Source organism: Hyperoodon ampullatus (assembly GCF_949752795.1).
Source record: "Hyperoodon ampullatus genome assembly, chromosome: 5".
Classification (NCBI taxonomy): Eukaryota; Metazoa; Chordata; class Mammalia; order Artiodactyla; family Ziphiidae; genus Hyperoodon; species Hyperoodon ampullatus.
The window spans coordinates 98,431,102-98,449,466 of NC_136918.1; the positions used below are offsets into that span (position 1 = coordinate 98,431,102).

Consider the following 18,365-nt stretch of genomic DNA (forward strand, 5'->3'; position numbering starts at 1 on the left):
AATTTAAAATATTCACAGATCAAAAGTATGATACATACAAGCTACTCCTTTCAGTGTTCACCAAGAGTCATTTTGTTCTGGAGGGTAAATTTTTCTCCTCATGTCTTTTTTAGTAAACAGTAAAAGAATTTTTTAGGTTCTATATTTTTATCAAACTTTGTCACATAGACTTTATGATGTACGGAGCAATGATAATCCTGAATTATCTTGAAAGCTGAGTGGCATTCTTCACTTCATTGGAGTAAGAATCTATTGAATAACAGAAAAACTACCAAATCCACTATCCCTGATGATAATAAACAACAGGTTTTACCTGATTCTTAACCTTAAGCAAAATATACTGAGGGAGACTTTGAGAAGACTGGGTAATAAAGGAAGGAAATAGAAAAAGTGAAACACATGAGTTGAATAAAAAGAGGACCACAAAAGGTAACAGTTTTACTGTCTAGATGCTTCGGTTTTCTTGGTCACTTTCAGACGATGCCATTTCCTTGGTAAGTATAGGTGGCTCCAGCAGCCAAAAGCATTCATTTAGGTCTGGTAATGACCTGAGCATGTTATACATCCTTACACGCAGCCTCAGTGGGGTCACTGATGGCAGCACTTTCACCCTCCCAGCAGTTAACGACAATGACTTCAACACTTCGGAAGCTTTACTCTGGAAGATTTTTGTTCTGACAGTGTGGAGGATAAAAATTTGCAATCCCTGGCAGACAGAATAAAAGTTTAATATTAGATAAGTCTTGAGATACAGAATAAGGGAAGAAATTGTATTTCACCCTGCCACCCACCCTTCTTCATGTACAGGAACCTGAGTTTACCAGTCAACAGCTGCCGTGTACTTTTTTTGTCTAAGAGGGTTAGGGCAATATTCTTCTCATATCTGAAGTGCTATACGTAAGTAGTAGAGTTAAAAGACCTGAATTCAGGTCCCCATTTGCCACATGTTGGCTGTGCAACTGGGAGGCTTTTTTTCCTCTTGACATCAACCAATTCTGACACCAACTGGGTGTCCTACAATTTAATTCAATTCTGACACTAACTACTCAGAGTTCGTGTCAGACCCTACAGGTGAAGGGCTCAGTCCCACAAGACTGCCCTCACTAGTGGTGCCAGTAACAAGTATTAGGAGTATTAGGTCCCCGGGCTATCCACACTTCTGTCCAACGTGCCGATTGCCTCCCCACTTCAGGTTTGATAATTTGCTGGAGAGACTCACAGAACTCACTCAGGAAAGAGTTTTACTTACTATTACTTGTTTATTATAAAGGATACAACTCAGAAACAGCCAAACAGAAGAGATTACAGTGCAGGAGCATGGAGCTTCCATGCCCTCTCTGAGTGTGTTACCCTCCCAGCACTTTCATCTGTTCACCAACATGCAAGCTCTCCAAACCCCTTCTTTTAGGGGTTTTTATAAAGGTTTCATTACATAGTTGTGATTGATTAAATCATTAGCTGTTGGTAAATGCCTCAATATCCAACCCCTCTCCCATTCCTGGAGATTGTGGAGTGGGCTAGAAGTTCCAAGCTTCTAATCAAGCCTTGGTCTTTCTGGTGACCGACCAGCCTCCATACTGAAGCAGTCTGGGGGCCTCAGCAACTGGTCATCTTATTAGCATGCAAAAAACACTCATCACTCCGGGGAGTCCAAGGATTAAAGGAACAGTGTGCCAGGAACTGAGGGCAAAGACCAAATACTAATTTTTTAGTATACCACAGTAACTTTGCTCTTTTTCTGATGTCTATGATCTTCGATTTCCTAATGGGGCAGATTGACTATGGGTTACCTAATTCTTCTTACAGTTCTAACATTCTATGATTCTACATTTCTTGGAGTTTTGGTAAAATAACTAGAAGTTTGGTATATTTAAGGACAAAAAAAAATTTTAAGGACTTCTACTCATTGCTTTTCTGTATGTTACATATGAAGACCAGATGTGCACAAGTAATTAACCCACAAAAGACTGAACACTATTTTCTATACATTTTTTAAATGTATAGAACCACTTATTGCAGTCCTATTAATACCAGACACTTGCTTTTCCTTCAATCTTCGTCATTTAATCTTTCACATTTAGTCCTAACTTCAATCCTATAAAATAAGCTTCATTACCCCATGTTACAGATAAGGAAACTATAGCTCAGATAAATTAAGTAAGTTGCCTAAAATTATCCAACCAGTAATCAGTAGAGTCTGGAATTAAACTGTATGTTTGGCTCCAAAACTCCTCTATCCAATACACTACTCTGTCTCTTGCTTGTAACTGTAATAGAAAGATCATATAAAGTGTATTACAGCATCTAAAAAACCCTGATAATTCCTCATTAACATCCTTTGTGGAAAACCAGATTAAATAATACCTGCTGTTGAGTTGAGAATATTGTGCCAATCTTCATTTCTTGATTTTGACAATGTTTTACAAATCTTATTGGGAAAAGCTGATCAAAGAGTACATGGGAACTCTGTACTATCTTTGCAACTTCTTGTGTAAGACTATTTAAAAATGAAAAAGTTATTTAAAAAAAAATCCATGGATGTCTCCCAGATTGGCATCTATTAGGCTCCAAGCCTTAAAAGGTTTATTTCTAGAATCATATCCTATGAATACCGTTACAGACTTCTGGTGCTATGGTTCGATAACTCTGAGAGTTTGACTAATAAAATCAATATATATTGGCAAGGGATAGACTAGTTCTTTGGCCAAAAGCAGGAAGATTAACTTGATTAGGGTATCTACTCCCCTGAAGAAGGCCTTGATGACATAAGGAAGTTTTCAATGGGACATGGGTTTCAGGAGAACAAAAGTGGCTACTGGCCACCCTGATTGTTCAAGGGAGAGAAATTTGTTTTGGAGACATGAAAAATCTGGTCCCTAGAGAAGCATTCTCTTTGTGGAGTACTCTATTTCACCTGGATTTTCCAAACTTTAAACTCTAAGGTAAAGATAAGACTGGATAGAATTTCTGGTTGTACAATAATTAGGAAAAAACCTAGACCATGGAGAATCCATAAAGCTACCATCCCGAGGGACTCTGTCTGAATGGACTCCCAATATTTCCGTGCTCCCTAAAATCCCAAAGATGTTATCTGAAAAGACAAAACCTATGGGTCAAACGAATTCTCACTAGCACAAAGATCAAACTATACCTTTTAAGTAGTATCTGTAGCACTTAGTAAATGTTTATTAGAATTATAGATTATTCTAAATCTAGAAGGAGCCTTCCAGGTGAACTAAGCTAGTTGTTCCTATTCTTTAGTATACATAACAATCACCTGAAGATTCCTAGCTCTTAGCCCACAGGTTCTGACTGAGTTGGTAAGGGGTGAGGCCCAGGAATCAGCATTTTAACACATTATGTAAATTCTGATGTAGGCAATATTCAAGCTCACTTTGTAAAGCACTGTGTTAATGTTAACAGCCCCCCTTCATTTTCTATTTTACATGCCTCACTCAGAAAGGATGTGTGACTTTCCTAAAATCATATGAATAATTAATTGTAGAGCTGGAAGACAGCTTAAATCTCCTGCCTTTTAGTCCAGTACTCCTGCCACATGGCCACCTTCAATTCTGCCATAAAGTATTAACATTTTGTAACAAGCCTCTATTTTGTAATATGCCTCTCCCGTGCATGGAGGAGAGAAGATCCTTGCCTAGACCTTCTTTTAGATACTTTTCTAAATTACTGGTCATTCTAGGTGACAAATCCATGACTCAGCTGGCAATCCCAGACTAAGCTTACACTACTATTGCCCTTTAGGGGAGTTTCCATTGGGTGTGGCAAACAGTAAAGGTCTGCCTTATATCCATTCAAATTTGGTGGCAGGCACACTTCTATTGTTTAATGGAGTTATTCTCAAAGAGCATTGGAGAGGGCTGCCTGGGATAGAGGGTGAGATCCTACACCCATTAAACCTGGTGGTAGCAATTCAGATAGTCAAGCAGCTCCCCACACTGCACTCTACAGGCTCTCCATCATTGTGGTCAAGCCAAAATGACTTAATGCCCTCCCCAATGATTTCCATTTTGTATCAGACTTCCCTCCTCAATGATACTTGACCAGAGCCAGAAACAACCAACACTGAGACAATCATCAAATGCTATAGTTTTTTCACAAAATATTAGAGAAGTATAGCCCATCCCAGTATCAAACTAGATGTTATCTACTGTGAAAGATACACACAAGTATGTTTCTTACACTAGAGAACTGATAATCTAGTTGAAGAGATGAGATTTGTACCCATAAAATGTTAATTTTTGAGTACAAGGAAAAAAGGGACAAATGAACTTACAAAACTACAATAATTCTATTGTATTTGATAACAAATTTATTTATTTAATTCATAGTTGAATTAATAAATCTAGAATTAAAAACCTTCATTTTAGGGACTTCCCTGGCAGTCCAGTGGTTAAGACTGTGGTTCCAGTGCAGGGGGTGAGGGTTTGATCCCGGGTTGGGGAACAAGATCTCACATTCCACATAGTAAGCCCAATAAGTAAATAAATAAATACCTTCATTTTAAGGGATTAAAGCCTGTAAGTGAATAATCTATGTGGATTGTACCAATGTCACTTTCCTGGGTTTTATTTATTTATTTTTTTGTAGGAAAATATCTTTCTTTTATTTTTATTTATTTACTTTTTTTGCTGTTATAATTTTTTTAATAGATCTATTATAGTTATATAAGGTCTTATCACTGGAAGAGCTGGGTGAAGCCTACACAGGAACTCTCTGTATTATGTTTATAACTTCTTATGAGTTCAAAATTATTTCAAAAAATATTCTTATGGGTGATATAAGAGTGGGAAGGGCTTCCCGGGTGGCGCAGTGGTTGAGAGTCCGCCTGCCGATGCAGGGGACACGGGTTCGTGCCCCGGTCCGGGAAGATCCCACATGCCACGGAGCAGCTGGGCCCGTGAGCCATGGCCGCTGAGCCTGCGCGTCCGGAGCCTGTGCTCCGCAACGGGAGAGGCCACAACAGTAAGAGGCCCGTGTACCACCAAAAAAAAAAAAAGAGTGGGAAGAACCAAAAAAAAAAAATTCTGACCTTTCTCAGCCTTTTTTCCACAACATAAAATCTCATTAAGTTTATAGAATTTCAATGAAAGAAAGGTTATTGCCAAGAATTAAATGCCAAGCTAATCTGGGGTTCATGTGCCATGGTACCTAAAGAAAAATTATCAGCTAGGGAAGTCCTCATTAATATTTACTAACTATCTTTTAAACAATTACTCCAAAATATGCTATCATTAATGAGAAATTCATTAAAATTAAGAAGTCAAAATAACATGACAATCTAAAAAAGAAGACTGGCAAAAGGCATTGAAACTATTTAAGTATAAGAAAATGCAGTTAGTACAATTATCAAACAAAATCCAACTATTATAAATATTTCTTGAAAGAAAATAATGTAGACAGTATAATTTAACAACAATAAATAATTGTATGATAAATTTCAAATTTTACCAATAAAACCAGGAGACAAGAAGCAGCTAAACTGTGTTCATTTTACTATCTTTAAAAGGGAGGAATCCTATATATAAAATAGATAACTAATAAGGACCTACTGTATAGCACAGGGAACTCTACTCAATATTCTGTAATAACCTATATGTAAAGAATCTAAAAAAGAATGAATATATGTATATGTATAACTGATTCACTTTGCTGTACACCTGAAACTAACACAATGTTGTAAATCAACTATACTCCAATTTTTTTAAAAAAGGGGGGAGGAATCAATACATATTGTTTTACTTTGGAAGTTGAAAATTGTATCTTATAAATTGTATTAATGTTTAATAAACAAAAATAATAATTAATGGGATGAAAATGTTCTAATTGGAGAAGGTTAAATAAAATAAAATATAATTCATATGGCACAACATATAAAAAAAGGAAGAAATCATGGATACATGTAAAAAAAGAAAATAAGATGACAGAATAAGATCAAACATTCCAGTTTTGATAACCAGTATTTAGCTATATAGATAAAAGTTTAACTTTTTAAATAAAATAGAAAAACAATGAGAAAGTGATTTTAAAAACACAGTCTGGGGACTCCCCTGGTGGCTAAGTGGTTAAGAATCCACCTGCCAATGCAGGGGACACAGGTTCGAGCCCTGGTCCAGGAAGATCCCACATGCTGTGAAGCAACTAAGCCCGTGCACCACAACTACTGAGCCTGAGCTCTAGAGCCCAGGAGCCACAACTACTTAGCCCATGTACCATAGCTACTGAAGCCTGTGCACCTAGAGCCTGTGCTCTGCAACAAGAGAAGCCACCACAATGAGAAGCCCACACACCGCAATGAAAAGTAGCCCCCGCTCGCCACAACTAAAGAAAGCCCGTGCGCAGCAACAAAGACCCAACGCAGAGAAAAATAAATAAATATATAAATAAAATCTATTAAAAAAATACAATCTAAATATATGGGATCTAAAAAAAGTTAAGTCAAAAACAAAGTGACGCAGAAAGGTTAATGACAAAAGAACTAACACAGGTTAGATAAGATTGCATAAAAACAAATTAGAAGTTGCTACATTAATATATGGAAAATTAGATTTCAAGATAAAATAGGACTGAGAGTGACTTGTTATACTGATGAAAGTTATCATGCACCAGAAATATACAACATCCATGAATTTTTAGAAACATGATAATACAGCATTAATTTGTATAAAGACAAATAGTTAAACAGAAGAAAAACTGGTAGAAAAGTGTAAAAGGGAATTTTACATGCCTTTCTCTGGCTTTGATGAACAAGTTAAAGGTAAATAAGATTTTACAAAAGATAACTTGAAAACTATATCCCCTTGAAAAAGTTCATATGTGACATATAAAAATATTGTCAGAAGATAATCTCAGTAAATATTAAATTGGAAAATTTTTTTATACTAATAACAATCTATGTAGAATTTTAGGAATTATCCCTTTGCTTTCAGGGTTAGAGGTCTGGAGCTTAAGAAGCAAGCTCTCACTAAGGAGTGTCTTTTCTTGACTCATGTAGGTGGTCCAGTGATCACATTTGTTCACACAAATGATCCTGGTGCAGGGTGCGTAGTTTAGAAGAAGGGTACTTTCCACTGTTGTTAGGAATGTAAATTGGCGCAGACACTGTGGAACACAGTATGGAGCTTCCTCAAAAAAATTAAATATAGAACTACCATATTATCTAGCAATTCCACTTGTGGGCATACAACCAAAGAAAAGAAAAACATTAATCCAAAAAGATACATGCACCCCAGTGTTCATAACAGTATTATTTACAATAGCCAAGATATGGAAGCAACCTAAGTGTCCATCAACAGATGAATGGATGAAAAATCGAAGGATATCTCCCATAACTTTAAAAGAAAAAAAAATGAAGATGTGGTATGTATGTACAATGGAATACTACTCAGCCATGAGAAGAATGAAATTTTGCCACTTGCAACAACATGGATAGACTTGGAGGGTATTATGCTTAGTGAAATAAGTCAGACTGAGAAAGACAAACACTGTATGATATCACTTATGTGTGGAATCTAAAACATAAAACAAACTAGTGAATGTAACAAAAAAGAAACAGACTCACAGATACAGAGAACAAACTAGTGGTTACCAGTGAGGAGAAGGAAGAGGGGAGGGGCAAAATAAAGGTAGGGGATTAAGAGGTACAAGCTACTATGTATAAAATAAATAAGCTACAAGAATATATTGTACAGGGCTTCCCTGGTGGCGCAGTGGTTGAGAGTCCGCCTGCCGATGCAGGGGACACGGGTTTGTGCCCCAGTCCAGGAAGATCCCACATGCCGTGGAGCAGCTGGGCCTGTGAGCCATGGCCATTGAGCCTGAGCGTCCAGAGCCTGTGCTCCACAACGGGGGAGGCCACAACAGTGAGAGGCCCACGTACCGAAAAAAAAAAAAAAAAAGAATATATTGTACAACACAGGGAATATTTTATAAGAACTATAATCTTTAAAAATTGTGAATCACTATATCATATACCTGAAACTTACACAATACTGTAAATCAACTATACCTGAATTTTAAAAAAAGATAAATTAAAAAAGAAGGGTACTTTCATTATATTGAAGTATAATTCACTCTGCCAACTCAGAAAAAATGGAACTCTATATACAGAGGGAAAAGTCCTTGTAATATTTTTCATCATAGTAAAAGGCAATGTTCACTATGGGAAGAGGGATATAATAAGAAGCACAGAGAGAAATTCCTGATTTCAAGGTTAAGTCTTTCAATAATGCCTCCTTGTTTTATCTTAAACTTTTGACATTACCCATGTATAATACACAAATACAAAAGAATAAAAACAAAAATCTTGTGAGGTCAAACAGAAATTTTATTTTCATCTACCATTTTGGTTCATCTATATGATTATTTTTGCCATGATGAAAATCAGAAGGTGACCATAATCCTTAGCCTAAATGTTGAGCTTCTCTCACAGTAGATACTCCCAAGATGTTAACAGAATGGTTTCCAAAGAAAAAAAGAATATAAATCTTCAATTCAGATTTTTTTAAACAAAGTATGAATGAAATTTTTAAAAAGATTTATTATTAAATATATTCTTGAGATAAGCCTCAAGAAATAAAAGTATCTTCAGTCTTATGTATGACTTATGTCACAAAAACAACTTTATATGGTTCTGCTCCTATCAAATCAACCCTCTTGCAGATAAAAACTATAAACTCTGGACAAAATATTTTTAAAAACTTATATGAAGACATTGGAGGACAAGCAAAAGCAGTCAGAAACTGGAAGGGGAATCTACACTTAAGAAAAAGGGAGTTCCACTGGGTAGGTTTCCATATTTTGTTTTGTGCTTAATATCTTTTAGCCTGAAGTCACACCATAATCAGCCCAGGCAGGATGAGTAAACCTGGAGCCTTATTAGGTTGAAAAAACAGAAGACAGCATTTAGGGCAACCACAGCAGCTGGAAAGTAAGTAACAGTATGGATATGAATATCCAGGAGAAGACAGAGAGGTGGAGCTCCAGAGTCTGTTTATAAACTCTGCCCAAATCTCTGATTAACCTCTGAATTATAAATGGTTGGGATGGACTCCAAGAAGCACAGGTAAAAACACTAAACAGAGATTTCAGCTGCCCACCCTAGGGAGAGATAGAGTTTTCAATTTTAGTCCAGCTAAGTTAATCGTATGGCAACTCCACTCTTGGTAGGAATATAGCAGAATGCAGAGTTGCTACGGTGTAGGATCTATAATGCTCTGGAAATAATAGAAATTACCAAACATATGAAAAAGCAGAAAAACATGGCCCATACTAAAGAAAAAAAGCAATCAATGGCAAATGACCAAAATGACCCAGATGTTAAATTTAGCAATCAAGAAATCTAAATTACTATTACAACATGCTTACAGATGTATTCATAGAGTACAAAAGAAAATGTACTCACAATGAGCCAAAAATAAGGAAATGTAAGCAAAATATACTACTATAAAATATAACAAAACAAAAATTTGTAAACTAAAAAAGTACAATATCTGAAATAAAAATCACTGGATAGGCTCAATAGCAAACTGAAGATGACTAAAGAAAAAAATCAGTGTCCTTGGAGACAGATCACCAGGATGATCCAGTCTGATGAATAGCAAGGAGAAAGAATGAGAAAGAATGAACAGAGCTCAGGAACCTGCAGAACAATATTAAATTAACTAACATGTACTTAGAATCCCAGAAAGAGAGAAGAGAGAGAATGGGATACAAAAACTATTTGAAAAATAATGGCTGAAAATTTCTCAAATTTGATGAAAGACATAAATTAATAGATTCAAGAAGCTCAGCAATCCCAAGCAGAATAAATGCAAAAAATAAAATAAAATAATATCTGGGCACATTATAGTCAGAATGATAAAAGTCAAAAATAAAAGGAAAACCCTGAAAATAACCAGAGGAAAGTAACACATTATATAACAGGAGGAAAAATAATGCAAAACATTGAAGATGTCTCATTAGAAACTGGAGCCAGTTTGTTAAATTACTTCTTCATAGTACTAAAAGGAAAAAAAAAAACTCTGTCAAGTCATAATTCTATATCCAGTGAAAATGTCTCTCAACAATGAAAGCTAAATAAAGACATTTTTAGGTAACAGAAAACTGAAAGAATTTTTCACCAGAAGATATATACTAAGAAATTCTAAAGGAAAGTTTTCAGCCTGAAGGGAAACAAAATCACATGGAAATTCAGATCTTCAAGAAGGGATTAAGAACAAGCAAAAACAATAATACTGCATTGTGGGGTTTATAATGTATGCACATGTAGTATATCAGACAACTATAACATAAAGGAAGGAGGAATAACACGTAAGCTTATACTGTTACAAGAGTCTTAGATTTTAGTGGAAGTGGAAAATATTAACTCTGTTGAGTATGGAAAGTTAAGAATGTATCCCTAAATCAACAAAAAATATGCTGGGATATTGCTTAATAACCAACATATAAATTAAAATGGAATCCTAGTACTACTAAATTTACCCAAAAGTAGGCAGCAAAAGAGGAACAAAGGAATAAAAAATGGAGTGGCAACAGAAAGCAAATAGTAAAATGACAGACATAAATTCACACATATTAATAATTACATTAGCTCAAACAGACTAAACACTCAAAAGACAGAGATTGCCAGAACTGATAAAAGACCCATCTACTTGCTGTCTGTAAGATACATACTTTAAATATAAAGGCACAGATAGGTTGAAAGTGAATGGATGAAAAAATATGTATCATGTAACCAATAGGCATAAGAAGGCCAGATATCAGATAAAGTAGACTTCATGACAAAGAGCATTAATCAGAGTTAAGGAGGGACATTTCCAAATGATAAAGGATCAATTCATTCAAAGACATAATAATCATAAATGTCTATGCATCTAATAGCAGAACCTCAACACATGTGATGTAAAATTGACAGAATTAAGGAGAGAATAAACAAATTCACAATTACAGTTGGAGATTTTAGCATTCCTTTTTCAGCAGTTGAGAGAACCAAAAATGTTGGTAAGAAAATTTGTACAGTATTAACAATCACTTTGATCCTATTGACATTTTTAGAACACTATACCCGACAACTACAGAATACCATTCTTTTCCAAGTTAAATGTTTTGTTCACCAAGATAGACCAAATGCTTGTTAGTCCATAAAATCAGTCTCATTAAATTTAAAAGAATTAAAAGAAAAAAATTCAGACACAACTTACCAAGACTGAATCAGGATGTAATAGAAAATCTAAATGGAGCAATAATGAACAAGGAGATCGAATCAGTAATTTAAAATCTCACAACACATAAAAGCCCAGAACAAGATGGCTTCACAGGTGAGCTATACCAAACATTTAAAGAATGAATACCAAACCTTCTCAAACTCTCCCAAAAAAAGTGAAGATGAAGGAACACTTGCAAACTCTTTACAGGGCTAGCATCACCCTAATACTGAAGCCAGATAAGGACACTACAAGAAAAGAAAATTACAAGTCATATTCCTGATGACCATAGATGCAAAATCCTCAACAAAATATTAGCAAACTGAATTCAAAAATACATTAAAAGGATCATACACCATGATCAAATGGGACTCAACCCTGGAAGCAAGAATGGTTCAACGTATGCAAATCAATAAATGTGACACACCACATGAACAGAATGAAGGACAAAAATCGGGATCATTTCAATAGATGCAGAAAAAGTATTTAACAAAATTCAATATCCTTTCATGAGAAAAACTCTCAACAAATAAGGTATAGAAGGATTGTTCATCAACATAATAAAGGCCACATCTGACAAGCCCACAGCTAACATCACACTCAATGGTGAAAATTAAAAGCCTTTCCTCTAAGACAGGAATAAGAAAAGGATGCCAACTCTTGCCACATCCATTCAACATAGTACTGGAAGTCCTAGTCAGAACAATAGCCAGGAAAAAGAAATAACAGGCATCCAAGTTGGAAAGGAAAAAATAAAACTGTCTCTGCTGGCAGACAAAATTATCTTAAATACAGAAAACCCAAAAGACTCCACCAGAAAACCAGAAGTAATAAATAAATTTAGTAAAGTTGCAGGATAAAAAAATAAACATACAGAAATCAGTTGCAGGAGACCTTCAAGATGGTGGAGGAGTAAGACATGGAGATCACCTTCCTCCCCACAAATACATCTACATGTGGAACAACTCCTACAGAACACCTACTGAACGATGGCAGAAGACCTCAGACTTCCCAAAAGGCAAGAAACTCTCCACATACATGGGTAGGGCAAAAGAAAAAAGAAAAAAAATGAGACAAAATAATAGGGATGGGACCTGCACCTCTGGGAGAGAGCTGTGAAGGAGGAAAAGTTTCCACACACTAGGAAGCCCCTTCACTGGCGGAGACAGTGGGTGGGAGTGGGGGAAGCTTCAGAGCCACGGAGGAGAGCGCAGCAACAGGGATGCAGAGGGCAAGGTGGATGGATTCCCGCACAGAGGATTGGTGCTGACCAGGACTCACCAGCCTGAGAGGCTTGTCTGCTCACCCGCTGGGGCTGGTGGGGGCTGGGAACTGAGGCTCGGGCTTCAGAGGTCAGATCCCAGGGATAGGACTGGGGTTGGCTGCATGAACACAGCCTGAAGGGGGCTAGTGCGCCACAGCTAGCCAGGAGGGAGTCGGGGAAAAAGTCTGAAACTCCCTAAGAGGAAAGAGACCATTGTTTTAGGGGGCGCAAGGACAGGGGATTCAGAACACCGCCTAAATGAGCTCCAGAGACGGGCGCGAGCCGCGGCTAACAGCGCAGACCCCAGAGACGGGCATGAAACCCTAAGGCTGCTGCTGCAGCCACCAAGAAGCCTGTGTGCAAGCACAGGTCACTATCCACACCTCCCCTCCCAGGAGACTGTGCAGCCCGCAATTGCCAGGGTCCCGTGATCCAGGGACAACTTCCCCGGGAGAACACATGGTGCGCCTCAGGCTGTTGCAATGTCACGCCAGCCTCTGCCGCCGCAAGCTCGCCCCACATTCCATACCCCTCCCTACCCCCAGCCTGAATGAGCCAGAGCCCCCTAATCAGCTGCTACTTTAACCCCATCCTGTCTCAGCAAAGAACAGACACCCTCAGGTGACCTACACGCACAGGCGGGGCCAAATACAAAGCTGAACACCAGGAGCTGTGCAAACAAAGAAGAGAAAGGGAAAAAAAAAAAAAGAAGAGAGAAAGGGAAATCTCTCCATGAAGTCTCAGGAGCTGCAGATTAAATCTCCACAATCAACCTGATGTACCCTGCATCTCTGGAATACCTGAATAGACAAGGACTCACCCCAAAATTGAGGCAGTGGACCTTGGGGGCAACTGTAGACTTGGGATTTGCTGTCTGCATCTAATTTGTTTCTGGTTTTAAGTTTATGTTAGTTAAGTATTTAGAGTTTATTATCATTGGTAGATTTGTTTATTGATTTCTTTGCTCTCTTCCTTTTTTCCTTTTATATATAGATTTTTTTCCTTTTTCTCTTTTTGTGAGTGTGTATGTGTATGCTTCTTTGTGTGAGTTTCTCTGTATAGTTTTACTTTTACAATTTGTCCTAGGGTTCTATCTGTCCAGGTTTTTTGTTTATTTCTTTGTTTTTAGTATAGTTTTTAGTGCTTCTTATCATTCGTGGATTTGTTTTATGGTTTGGGTGCTCTCTTCTTTCTATCTTTCTTTTTTTTACTACTTTTTGATTTATTTTTAATAATTTTTTATTTTAAAAACTTTTATTTTATTATATTTATTTTTTATTTCTTTCCTTCTTTTCTCCCTTTTCTTCTGAGCCATGTGACTGGTAGAGTCTGGGTGTTCTAGCTAGGTGTCAGGCCTGTACCTCTGAGGTGGGAGAGCCGAGTTCAGGACATTGGTCTACAAGAGACCTCCCGGCTCCAGGTAATATCAAATGGTGAAAGCTCTCGCAGACATCTCCATATCAACGTTAAGACTCAGCTCCACTCAATGACCAGCAAGATACAGTGCTGGAAACGCTATGACAAACAAATAGCAGGACAGAAACACAACCCCACCCATTAACAGAGAGGCTGCCTAAAATCATAATAAGGTCACAGACACCCCAAAATACAACACCAGACGTGGTTCTGCCTGCCAGAAAGACAAGATCCAGCCTCATACATCAGAACACAGGCACTAGTCCCCACCACCAGGAAGCCTACACAACCCACTGAACCAAACTTCGCCAGTGGGGGCAGACACCAAAAACAACAGTAACTATGAACCTGCAGGCTGCAAAAAAGACCCCATAGTAAGTTAAGCAAAATGAGAAGACAGAGAAATACACAGAAAATAAACGAGCAAGGTAAAAACCCACCAGACCAAACAAAAGAAGAGGAAATAGGCAGTCTACCTGAAAAAGAATCAGAGTAATGATAGTAAAGATGATCCAAAATCTTGGAAATAGAATGGAGAAAATATAAGAAACGTTTAACAAGGACCTAAAAGAACTAAAGAGCAAACAAACAATGCTGAACAACACAATAAATGAAATTAAAAATTCTCTAGAAGGAATCAATAGCAGAATAACTGAGGCAGAAGAGCAGATAAAACAGTGGAAATCACTACTGCAGAGCAGAATAAAGACAAAAGAATGAAAAGAATAGAGGACAGTCTCAGAGACCTCTGGGACAATATTAAATGCACAAACATTCGAATTACAGGGGTCCTAGAAGAAGAAGAGAAAAGAAAGGGACTGAGAAAATATTTGAAGAGATTATAGTTGAAAACTTCCCTAATATGGGAAAGGAAATAGTCAATCAAGTCCAGAAAGCATAGAGAGTCCCATACAGGATAAATCCAAGGAGAAACACGTCAAGACACATATTAATCAAACTATCAAAAATTAAATACAAAGTAAAATATTCAAGGCAGCAAGGGAAAAACAACAAATAACATATAAGGGAATCCCCATAAGGCTAACAGCTGATTTCTCAGCAGAAACTCTGCAAGCTAGAAGGGAGTGGCAGGACATATTTAAAGTGATGAAAGGGAAAAACCTACAACCAAGATTACTCTACCCAGAAAGGATCTCATTCAGATAAGATGGAGAAATTAAAACCTTTACAGACGAGCAAAAGCTAAGAGAATTCAGCACCACCAAGCCAGCTTTACAATAAATGCTAAAGGAACTTCTCTAGGTTGGAAACATAAGAGAAGGAAAAGTCCTATAATAACAAACCCAAAACAATTAAGAAAATGGTAATAGCAACATACATATCAATAACTGCCTTAAATGTAAATGGATTAAATGCTCCAATCAAAACAAACAGACTGGCTAAATGGATACAAACAGAAGACCGATATATATGCTGTCTAAAAGAGACACACTTCAGACCAAGGGACACATACAAATTGAAAGTGAGGGGATGGAAGAACGTATTCCATGCAAATGGAAATCAAAAGACAGCTGGAGTAGCAATACTCATATCAGAAAAAAATAGACTTTAAAATAAAGACTATTACAAGAAACAAAGAAGGACACTACATAAGGATCAAGGGATGAATCCAAGAAGAAGATATAACACTTGTAAATATTTATGCACCCAACATAGGAGCACCTCAATACATAAGGCAAATGCTAACAGCCATAAAAGGGGAAATCGACAGTAATACAATCATAGTAGGGGACTTTAACATAGTATGGGACTTTAATCTGTCCACTTTCACCAATGGAGAGATCATCCAAAATGAAAATAAATAAGGAAACACAAGCTTTAAATGATACATTAAACAAGATGGACTGAATTGATACTTATAGGACATTCCATCCAAAAACAACAGAATACATGTTCTGCTCAACTGTTCATAGAACATTCTCCAGGATAAATCATATCTTGGGTCACAAATCAAGCCTTGGTAAATTAAAGAAAATTGAAATTGTATCAAGTATCGTTTCCGACCATAACGCTATGAAACTAGATATCAATTACAGGAAAAAATCTGTAAAAACTACAAACACATGGCGGCTAAACAATACACTACTAAATAACCAAGAGATCACTGAAGACATCAAAGAGGAAATCAAAAAATACCTAGAAAAAATGACAATGAAAACATGATGACACAAAGCCTATGGGATGCAGCAAAAGCAGTTCTCAGAGACAAGTTTATAGCAATACAATGCTACCTCAAGAGACAAGAAACATCTCAAATAAAAAACCTAACCTTACACCAAAAGCAATTAGAGAAAGAAGAACAAAAAAACCCATAGTTAGCAGAAGGAAAGAAATCATAAAGATCAGATCAGAAATAAATGAAGGAAACAATAGCTAAGATCAATAATACTAAAAGCTGGTTCTTTGAGAAGATAAACAAAATTGATAAACCATTAGGCAGACTCACCAAGAAAAAAAGGGAGAAGACTCAAATCAACAGAATTAGAAATGAAAAAGGAGAAGTACAAACTGACACTGCAGAAATACAAAGGATCATGAGAGATTACTACAAGCAACTATATGCTAATAAAATGGACAACCTGGAAAAAATGGACAAATTCTTAGAAAAGCAAAACCTTCTGAGACTGAACCAGGAAGAAATAGAAAATATAAACAGACCAATCACAAGCACTGAAATTGAGACTGTGATTAAAAATCTTCCAACAAACAAGAGCCCAGGACCAGATGACTTCACAGGTGAATTCTATAAACATTTAGAGAAGAGCTAACACCTATCCTTCCCAAGCTCTTCCAAAATACAGCAGAGGGAGGAAAACTCCCAAACTCCTTCCATGAGGCCTCCATCACCCTGATACCAAAACTAGACAGAGATGTCACAAAAGTAGAAAACTACCAGCCAATATCACTGATGAACATGGGTGCAAAAATCCTCAATAAAATACTAGCAAACAGAATCCAGCAGCACATTAAAAGGATCATACACCATGATCAAGTGGGGTTTATCCCAGGGATGCAAGGATTCTTCAATATACGCAAATCAATCAATGTGATACACCATATCAACAAATTGAAGGAGAAAAACCATATGATCATCTCAATACATGCAGAAAAAGCTTTCAGCAAAATTCAACACCCATTTATGATAAAAAACCCTGCAGACAGTAGGCATAGAGGGGACTTACCTCCACATACTAAAGGCCATATATGACAAACCCACAGCCAACACCATTCTCAATGGTGAAAAACTGAAACCATTTCATCTAAGATCAGGAACAACACAAGGTTGTCCACTCTCACCACTATTATTCAACATAATTTTGGAAGCTTTAGCCACAGCAATCAGAGAAGAAAAAGAAATAAAAGGAATCCAAATTGGAAAAGAAGAAATAAAACTGTCACTGTTTGCAGATGACATGATACTATACATAGAGAATCCTAAAGATGCTACCAGAAATCTACTAGAGCTAATCAATGAATTTGGTAAAGTAGCAGGATACAAAATTAATTCACAGAAATCTCTTGCATCCCTATACACTAATGATGAAAAATCTGAAAGAGAAATTAAGGAAACACTCTCATTTACCATTGCAAAAAAAGAATAAAATACATAGGAATAAACCTACCTGAAGAGACAAAGGACCCGAATGCAGAAAACTATAAGACACTGAAGAAAGAAATTAAAGATGCTACGAACAGATGGAGAGATATACCAGATTCTTGCATTGGAAGAATCAACACTGTGAAAATGACTATACTACCCAAAGCAATCTACAGATTCAATGCAATCTCTATCAAATGACCAATGGCATTTTTCACAGAATTAGAACAAAAAATTTCACAATCTGTATGGAAACACAAAAGACCCCGAATAGCCAAAGCAATCATGAGAAAGAAAAATGGAGCTGGAGGAATCAGGCTCCCAGACTTCAGACTATACTACAAAGCTACAGTAGTCAAGACAGTATGGTACTGGCACAAAAACAGAAATATAGATCAATGGAACAGGATAGAAAGCCCAGAGATAAACCCACGCACATATGGTCACCTTATTTTTGAATAAGGAGGCAAGAATATACAGTGGAGAAAAGACAGACTCTTCAATAAATGGTGCTGGGAAAACTGGACAGTTACATGCAAAAGAATGAACTTAGAACACTCCCTAACACCATAAACAAAAATAAACTCAAAATGGATTAAAGACCTAAATGTAAGGCCAGACACTATAAAACTCTTAGAGGAAAACATAGGCAGAACGCTCTATGACATAAATCACAGCAAGATCCTTTTTGACCCACCTCCTAGAGAATTGGAAATAAAAACAAAAATAAACAAATGGGACCTAATGAAACTTCAAAGCTTCTGCACAGCAAAGGAAACCAAAAACAAGACAAAAAGACAACCCTCAGAATGGGAGAAAATATTTGCAAATGAAGCAACTGACA

General features: G+C 36.8%; 1 protein-coding gene across 1 annotated transcript in view; it reads right to left on the bottom strand.

Moving 5' to 3' along the window:
* Window positions 1-445: 445 nt before the first annotated feature.
* ADGRG7 (adhesion G protein-coupled receptor G7) overlaps window positions 446-18,365 on the bottom strand; it is a gene marked incomplete at both ends in the record, with an annotated part of 63,440 nt that continues 45,520 nt past the window's right edge. The window contains 1 exon segment of the mRNA XM_079705271.1: window positions 446-706. Within this exon segment, the coding sequence (XP_079561397.1) occupies window positions 446-706 (261 nt within the window).